Source organism: Rhynchophorus ferrugineus, unplaced genomic scaffold (genome assembly GCF_030347505.1).
Source record: "Rhynchophorus ferrugineus isolate W39M unplaced genomic scaffold, kcgeb_rfMv2 rfM3, whole genome shotgun sequence".
NCBI lineage: Eukaryota > Metazoa > Arthropoda > Insecta > Coleoptera > Curculionidae > Rhynchophorus > Rhynchophorus ferrugineus.
The window spans coordinates 10,401,183-10,409,790 of NW_027472582.1; the positions used below are offsets into that span (position 1 = coordinate 10,401,183).

The 8,608-nt window shown below is 28.9% G+C and overlaps 3 protein-coding genes across 14 annotated transcripts in view; 2 read left to right on the forward strand and 1 right to left on the reverse strand.

Moving 5' to 3' along the window:
• Nucleotides 1-1,868, forward strand: part of dia (diaphanous related formin 1) — a 34,442-nt gene extending 32,574 nt beyond the window's left edge. For all 11 annotated transcript variants that reach the window (XM_076399727.1, XM_076399733.1, XM_076399734.1 and 8 more), the window contains one exon: nucleotides 880-1,868. Coding sequence is in view for 4 of the 11 variants with exons in the window: in XM_076399733.1 (XP_076255848.1) it covers nucleotides 880-895 (16 nt within the window). In the remaining 7 variants the exon portion in view is untranslated. The remainder of the gene's footprint in view (nucleotides 1-879) is intronic.
• Nucleotides 1,869-2,833: 965 nt separating this feature from the next.
• Vps26 (Vacuolar protein sorting 26) lies at nucleotides 2,834-6,480 on the reverse strand. 2 transcript variants are annotated; one of them, XM_076399739.1, is made up of 11 exons: nucleotides 6,282-6,480; nucleotides 6,098-6,146; nucleotides 5,868-6,011; nucleotides 5,601-5,814; nucleotides 5,361-5,544; nucleotides 5,132-5,307; nucleotides 4,894-5,058; nucleotides 4,657-4,840; nucleotides 3,680-3,732; nucleotides 3,525-3,619; nucleotides 2,834-3,442 (listed from the first exon to the last, which is right to left on the reverse strand). In XM_076399739.1, the coding sequence occupies exons 2-10, from the start codon at nucleotides 6,098-6,100 to the stop codon at nucleotides 3,531-3,533; spliced, it is 1,212 nt and encodes a 403-aa protein (XP_076255854.1). In that variant the 5' UTR covers nucleotides 6,101-6,146; nucleotides 6,282-6,480; the 3' UTR covers nucleotides 2,834-3,442; nucleotides 3,525-3,530. The 2 variants fall into 2 exon arrangements, with proteins under 2 accessions (XP_076255854.1, XP_076255853.1); XM_076399738.1 differs by having other exon boundaries at nucleotides 2,834-3,472; nucleotides 6,282-6,478.
• Nucleotides 6,481-6,497: 17 nt separating this feature from the next.
• LOC143193506 (transcription factor IIIA) lies at nucleotides 6,498-8,061 on the forward strand. Its single transcript, XM_076399740.1, has 2 exons — nucleotides 6,498-6,719; nucleotides 6,772-8,061. The coding sequence occupies exon 2, from the start codon at nucleotides 6,790-6,792 to the stop codon at nucleotides 7,966-7,968; it is 1,179 nt and encodes a 392-aa protein (XP_076255855.1). The 5' UTR covers nucleotides 6,498-6,719; nucleotides 6,772-6,789; the 3' UTR covers nucleotides 7,969-8,061.
• The last annotated feature ends 547 nt before the right edge of the window (nucleotides 8,062-8,608 follow it).

Consider the following 8,608-nt stretch of genomic DNA (forward strand, 5'->3'; position numbering starts at 1 on the left):
CAAGATGTCGAATGTATTTTCAGATTCTCATTTTATTCTAGTTAAAAATAGATACAACGTTGTTTGATACGTTCGTACATGTAACAGAATCAGACTAGTCATCTAATTGTCAAATTTCCAAAAGATCTTCAATATGTTAGTGTTGATAATTATAGATTATACATGTTAAAATCAATTATATTTTTGTGTTATTATCTTATTTGCATTAAAATTGTGTTATCTGTGAAAGCCAAAATAAACTAAAACTCAGAGTTGATTAGGCAACATTGCGACGTGCTGACGTCATAAATTAAATGACCTAAAGTTACTGTTTTATTGAACGGGTTTTATAAACTTCTATTTTTGTGTATTAGTTGGCAGTGTTGTCAAATGTTTACAAAATTCTTCAAAACATCAATGATAATAATTAGAGGTTACAAACCGGCAGCTTGTACACCAAAATTTTAAGTCAATGTTGGGACGTGCTGACATTATAAACTAGCAATGACCCACATTAGCTGTTTTATTGGACATCATATTATGTATCAAAAGCAACTGATTGTACTGTTTCTAAATAATATATCGACAAATAATTGTTTTTACATGCTATGAATGGTTTTAAAGTAATTTAGAGCAATAAAAAACTGAAAAAAAATCCAAAACATATAACCTTTTAAATAAAAATTGGCTTTCTACTTAAAATGCATGCGACTTTTATTCTAATTCGAAAATCTATTTAAAAATACAGTTGAATAAATAAATGTTACCTATTTTTGAAGTGACGTAGCGTATTATAAAATTATAGGTCTCTCAAAGATATAAGCTCATACTTTTATATGTTGTGTCATGCAGTAACAATATAATCATAGCCGATTACTAATAATTATTTATCTGTTTCAGCGAAATTGCAACGTGACAAAACGATGCAGCCCTGTGAAAAATAACAACGACAATGATAACGCTCAAAAAACCGAGATTGATTTTTTTTGGTAAATTTAATTATTAGAGAAAATTTAATGCGCGAATTCCAAGAATTAACGCAAAAATTTGAGTCAAAACTTCCGAGATGAGCTAAGTCCTTTCGGTTAAAAACCGATTCGTGTAACAGTTAAAATACATTTTGTGCTAAATCTTGGATTGGTTCAATCAATAATTTATTTATTAGATTTATTAGATACTAAAACGCTGTAAATAGATTTATATTATGTTTTGTATATTAGCATTTTTATATTTGTAAGTCGAATCTCCAATAGATTTTTATAATTACTGAACAGTGATGTTGTTTTAAACGCAGTCTTATGAATATGATCGTGATTTGTTTCTTCTTTGTTCGCAAAAAAACCACATGCGCGAAAAGGACTAATGAAAATTGTTTTAGTTGTTGCTTGTAACTTTGCCTGATATTTTAATGATTTCTTTTTTTTTGCTGTAGCGTAATATTAAGTGGGTCCATTTCTTTTTCGCGCGTTACCTATTCTTGTTAGATTCATATACTATCTTAGGTAGAACCATATCAAGGAAATAGTAATTAAGTTACTAAAATTATGTAACTTACATTGTTGATACAAGACAGGTCTCTTCGAAACATTCTTGCTCATTAAAGTAATATCGTAGACCGTTTTCTAATTAATGGAGGACACAAGTCCGTTAAAACAAAGGAATGCCTAAATATATTATCAAAATACTTATAGATATAAATTAGATATAACGAAATTGAATACGCTTTGAGAATTACTTACTTAAACACCATTTTGTAATAAATATAAATATATATGTAATCGAAAGGAAGCTAACATGTAATAAAACTAATATTTTTTATAAATATGTGGATATAAAAGCAAATGCAATATATATTTTATTAAATTCTTTTTTGTTAACTTGTTGCTGTAGCAGAGCATTTTTATTTCAACCTCACCCCCATCATTCATATGAGATATCTGTAACTGAAAATGTCGGTTAATCATGAAATATTTGGTAAAAACTTCAATCTAACATGCACAGTGAATGTCACATTCACTTAGTATAGAACGAACATTCGAATGTCTTGTTTTCGAAAAAAACGAATAATTAAAAAAATCGTACCCTATAACACACTTCAAAAAATTATCGCGAAAATCACTCAAGCTGTGGCTTTTGGCTGTTTTTGAATTAAAATGATTTTTATCCCAAGAGATACCCCAAAACCGTTCGGTAGTGTTTATCGCGAATAGGCATAGGCGGCGTGGGACAGTTTATATATATAGGTTCACAATATTTCAATATATTTTTTATATTGACAAAAAATATTGAAAAAAAAACATTTGAAAACGTGTATAATACATATATAATTTCGAAATCAATTGAATTATTGGTAAATCAAATGATTAAATTAGTTTCAATTGTTTCCGTGGCTGTCAATCAATCCAAAACACTTTTTTCGCGAATGTTTAAAAGGCGGTTTTTTTAATTTTCGTTAAAACTGTAGAATAAATACTATATAAATATCGCAAAGATGCTACGTTCTGTAAAAATTTCAAGTCAATCCATTGATTACTTTGCTAGTTTTGGAAACACAAATATCGAGGCTGAATTTTTATATGCAGATGCATACTAAAATTTAGATGCAGACTAAAATCCAAAAAGAAAAACACGATTGTGATATACAAACTCGATTAATGTATATTTTCGAAATATAACCCTCAATATAATATTAATTAATGTGGTACCCGTTATTTATTATTATCAGTTAGGGTTATAAAAAAAGTAAGTATCCAGAATAATATAATAACACCAAGATACTAATAAACGTTCTACCAAAACGTTGGTTGTTTGATACTGTCCGGCTAAAACTGGCAGACAAATATAAAAACTACAATTTTTAAAACATTTTATTTGGCTATTATGAGAAATAATATACAATAATTAAAAGAGTGTAAATTATTAACTCGTTCAGAATATACAGAATGATAATTTTTTACTCTAACAGTAAATATATATATATGTAACATTATATACAAATTAAAACTATAAAGCCATCTTTAGATCTGCGGAATCTGGAATAAGTTTAAAAAGGCTCGAATTTTTGTTGGCTCGCAATATTGCATGGCATATATATAAACACTATGTGCCTGAAAATAAAATTAAACACTACTCGATAAATAGTGGACAACATAACAGTATATATATATAATTTTTTTGTTGTCCATTGTAATTGTTAAAAATAGTTATGTAAGTATGTATAATTATCAGAAAACATATGATATAAAGGAGTCATTGTTGAAATTCTTTTAAATAGTTCGTGACGTGGTAAAATCAAACAAAAAAAAATCACTAGTCGCAAGCGTAAAGATGCCTTATTCCAAATTCAACAATAAAAAATAGATTATCTTGCCAATCATTATACCAATCCAATTGCATTCTCCTACCTAACTTAGTGTCTTTAAGAATTAATTCTGTTTTTTTTTTCCTAAATAGCCACCCTTTCCTAAAATCACAGCAAAACTGCAGATCCGTTCTGAAAAACGTGGCTGTTGGCCAAATCAATATTGTTTGCACAATCAATATACCTTATATCACTGGACTTTCTCAACTTCATTCTCTCTGTTTCCTTCACCCTTGACCATTTGATTTTCTGGGCTTCTATCGGATGGTGAGGTTTGAGCTGCAAGAAGGAAAAAGCTATTAACGTCGACATCGCAATTAAAGTTAATTAATGACGCACCTTGATCAAACGGGTCGGCGATAGGGTTATTTAGTTTGTCTGACGATTGCGATCTACAACATGAAAATACAAGAGTGTTAAATAAAATCCCATTTTTTACTATAAATTGTTAAAGCACATATGAACATTGTAACATATTATATGCTAAGTAGCAAAAATCCAGGATATTATTTTGAAAAAACGTCGACTGAATGAGAGAGACTTCATCAGGCATCCATCAAAAATAAGTTAGTGTCTAGAAAGTTGCCAAAAAACCCTTAATTTGTGAAATTAATTTTGATTAAAATTCATATAGAACCGTCTTATTCAAAAATAAGTTATATAAAACATAAAATAAAGTATAAATAACATAAAATCTCTGTTAGCGATTACTTCGACTTTACAATGCTTATATTGTTCACATATATATAACATTCTACATTATTGTTAACATGCTTTGCTTAAGTTATGTTAACCCCCAAAAGTAAAAACCTCTTCGATATCAGTCAGTAGGATAAATCAGCTAACATCCCAGATTATAAGAAGCAAATATCCCTTACTATGACAACAGATCGGAAAAAAATCAAAACAAAAAAGAAAAGAACTATCTAACATTGATATTAAGACGTAAATTTTTTATCAACAATGGTTGTACACAACTATTTATACTAATATACAGTATGAGTCAACATTATTGTATCACTGTCATGTGTACACATCATAATAAAAACTATTCGGCAAATGTTCAGTCTTCACGATCAGTGTACATCTTTAATATATTTTATAAGATCATCAAATGAAATAGGCTCGTGGAATTTATAGAAAAAATCAAGAGATACTAGTAATGAAATGTAAACGCAAAAAGTTCAACGAATAAAGTATTACTCCTTCAGACACTAATTAAGAACCAATAAATATCTAGTTTTAAGTCAATAATCAATCAAGAGTTGCCGCCTAGTGATATTCAAGAAGGAGTAATATTAAAAAATAGATCATACCTTAAGAAATCTTCCTTCACTGGTGCTTTTTCTGGTTTATCACTTTCCGCTTGACTGGAATTATTACTTTGAATTTCTGGCTCTCCATTAGTTTGTTGACCATAAGCAGTCGCTGTGTTTTCCAAATTCTGAGTTCCCGCCATTATTGTTGTCGTTTGTAGGTTTGGTTTCCTCAATCTATCTCCTGTAAGTAAAATAAAAAATGCCATACTTTTTCCAAGGTAAACACACACTGACCTTTCCTCCATAACGTTATTTCTTGTTGTTTGAAATACCTCCTGTCTTCTGTGTCCATTAATACTAAATTTAAGAAATAGCGAACTGAAAATTTCTTATTGATATCTCGCATAGTAGGAGTTAAATCATAGCCAGCTAGAAATACTCTTATTGGAATACTTTCCCCTAAAACAGAGTCTGTTAGTATTTTAAAAAACCACATAATTAATTAAAACAAAAAATAATATACAAATCAAACCTCTGACTGGAGCTCCATCCATAATTTCATATTTTGCAATAGTTGCACTTTCAGTAAATATATTGGGACCAGATCCTGTGGTTTCTTTCTTAATTATCGCAATTTCCATGTGTTTAATTTTTATTCGCACCAACAAAAAATATATTTTACCAACAATAACATCTTTTAAGTGGTATCTAATACAAAGAAAATGTTATAACAATTCTTCACCTAGCATAACATAACATACTTAGATTTGTTATATTCAAATTCAATATGTAAACAGTCCTCAATTCCCACTTCCATTTTTATTGAGTTGTTCATTTCTGGATAGCTGCACAAAGTATGTACCGCAATATCGACTTCCTTTACAATATCTGCTAATCTTCTTATAATTGTTACTCTAAGGAAGTAACGTAGGCGAACATTACTGCCTATATTTATAAAAAATTGTTGCACAGCTTGTCTTTAAATACAATTTTTCACTCACCTGTATAAACCTCAAAAGGTTTCTCTACATTACTAAATTCGAAAGGATAACTAGTATGGGCGATCATGTCACCTGGCCTTGCAAGCTCCTTTACAAGGGAAGTAAACTCATGATGATTACCTCTATCATAAAACATCTCTATTTGACCTATGAATTCAATTTTAATACCTTGATGTTCAAGTTTACTACCCGGTTTCTTTAAACTGACATTGACCTAAAAAATTATTTTGTTTTTACTCAAATAGTTATAATGAAAAAACAAGTTACCTTTCCAGATACAGTTTCTCCATCGTAATAGAGCAAGAGGCGTTCCTTTTTCCCTTCTTCTGTTTTAACCTCTGCAGTTTTCCTAACTTCTTGACCATCTAAATAAATATCTATCTCTGCCGACTGACCAAACCCAAAAAAACTCTGAAAAATTAAAAAGACAAATGATTCAGTTTTAAAAATTTAATACATTGTTTATAGAACGAATATACGCCTACTGATAAACTTACCATTATCAATGATCAAGTAAAAAGGAATCGGAATTAATACACGATGAATCTAAAAAAAATACAAATACAAATATAATGTATCATATCGTATAACACAAATTTTTATAATATAATAAATTCTAGTAATTATTTTATAAAGAATAAGAGATTTTTGACAAGGGCAAAGAAAAAATTTTAAAATTACATTACAAAGGGCGTCCAGGACAATATAGCATCAATTATAGTACTAGAATAACAATGGAACCTTTTTACGGCACTAGGTAATTAGTAGTAATCAAAAATATATTGCATTTAACAATAACAATATTAATACAACAAATAAAACATGTACTCGTACAACATTTAATATTCTGACATAAGACACGTCAAACTGTAGAATGGCTATTTTACCGGCTCTAAGAAAAAATAATTCCAAAACTAATTACTTATTTAATTACATAAAAAAAAGAAAACATGAAATTGGTAATTTGTATCATGTAGAAGCCTAAATAATTCTTTTATGACCATATACAAGATATATGTTTAAAATTATACCGGAGACGTAGATTATTAACATAACCAAAAGTATGGTAATTGGGTTAAAAATCTTAAACGGCGTTATAAATAACGATATGTTAAATTGGTAAGTATTTATTATCCTTATTATCCGTGTATATATTACTGTATAATTTCAGATTACTAATAAAGTCACCATGAGTGTTAATAATAAAGTTACTGTAAAATTACACAAATGCCAAGAACCAAATTGTGATGCATCTTTTACAAAACCCAGTAGATTAAAAGATCACCATGTATCCAAACATTTGGGACTGGCTTCTTATAAGTGCTCCTATCAGGACTGTACTAAAAGTTACACTAGTTCTTCTCATTTAAAAAGACATGTTGTTACTGCACACATCGAAGAAGGTATTCCAACGCCTAAAGAAGTTATATGTGATGAGTCTAATTGTGGCAAATGCTTTAGTAATAAATATTCTTTACAAAAGCATAAAAAAAGATTTCACTGCAGTGATTCCTTGTTATTTAAATGTACTCAGTGTAATCAGGGGTTCAAAAAAAAATCTCTATTAAATAGCCATATGGTTACAGCACATGGAGCAGAAGGCTTATATAAATGTGACCAGTGTTCATTGTCATTTGTGTTGTATCATGCTTTCATGAAGCATAAAAAAAATCACAAAACCTACCAGTGTGATTGTGGTGAAGAATTCCAACGTTGGACAAAATTGTGCGAACATAAAAGAGCTTTCTGCCAAGAAAAGGCTAAAGAGTATAAATGTGTAATATGTGAAAAAATATTTCTTCGTAAACAGGCTTTAACAGAACATTCATTAGTGCACATAGAAGATTCCCAACTAGAGATATTCAGATGTCCTTATTTGAACTGCAATAAAAGCTATAAATACAAGAAAAATCTATTGTTTCATATAAAAACCTATCATCAAAAATTCTTTGACAGAATTGAATGTCCAAAAGAAGGTTGTGAAGTGGTTTTAAAGTCAAATAAAAATTTAAAGCAACATTTAAGAGTATGCCATAACAAACTGCCAGAGAAACAAAGAAAATCTAGGAAGCCTAGAAAGGACAAGGGTGTCCAAAAGAAAAGTTTTGCATCGATTATTAGTGGATTTGAAGTTAGTTCCAGGGAGAACATTGAGAACATCGAAAATAATCCTGACTCTCTGGAAACTGAATCAGTAGATAAATTGCAAATAATTATAGAAAATGACAAACAACTAAATGAATCAATACACAATTCAGATATTGAAAAAACTGTGGATGAAGTTGTAACCTCGCAGGATAATAGTGCAATCATTCAGGATGGGAGTATAATATTTGATTTTCCTGAACTGGTTGATATTCAGAGTTAAACTCAATGTCTAGATGTAAGTTATAGTTTTAATATTATTTATTGTATTGATGTAAATTATTTAATATATTGTGTGTCTGTGAGAGATATCAAATTGTTTATATTTATTAGGTACCTCACTGATTTTAGGACCTAATTACCTCAGTCTACTTATAAATATGACAATGTTCATTTGGACAAAATCGAAAAACTATGAAACCTATCCACTAATTACTTTGAATTTCTCACACGACGTTGATTTAGAATATGAACGTGTGTGTTTATATAATTAAAATATAAGAAAAATTAACTTCTATCTCTTTGACAGTTTAATATCAATCCGTTTATTTAAAACCAATTGAAGGATATATATATATATATATATATATATATATATATATATATATATATATATATATATATATATATATACGTATATGATCATATTGGTAAGTTAAGTATTTATTTAATGGGAATTAATTAATGTCAGTTCTTTTCTTTGGCAAAAATTAACTTGCAATATAAATTGTACATCCACTATTTTTGCTAAAATAATTGAAAAAAAGGACCTTAAAAAATAGGCGTAATGCATTCAATTTGTGGGAAAAAAATATATTGTAAATGGGCGCTACATGAATTTGCTTGAGACAGTGTATTATACG

Bases quoted from the DNA above. Each gene is read 5' to 3' on its own strand.
- LOC143193506 (XM_076399740.1), top strand. From the start codon at position 6,790: ATGAGTGTTAATAATAAAGTTACTGTAAAATTACACAAATGCCAAGAA.
- Vps26 (XM_076399739.1), bottom strand. The intron at 4,841-4,893 runs GTCAGTGTGTGT...TTTTACTTACAG, and splicing joins AATAACGTTATGGAGGAAAG to GAGATAGATTGAGGAAACCA. The intron at 3,733-4,656 runs GTATGATCTATT...TTCATGTTGTAG, and splicing joins GTGAAGGAAGATTTCTTAAG to ATCGCAATCGTCAGACAAAC.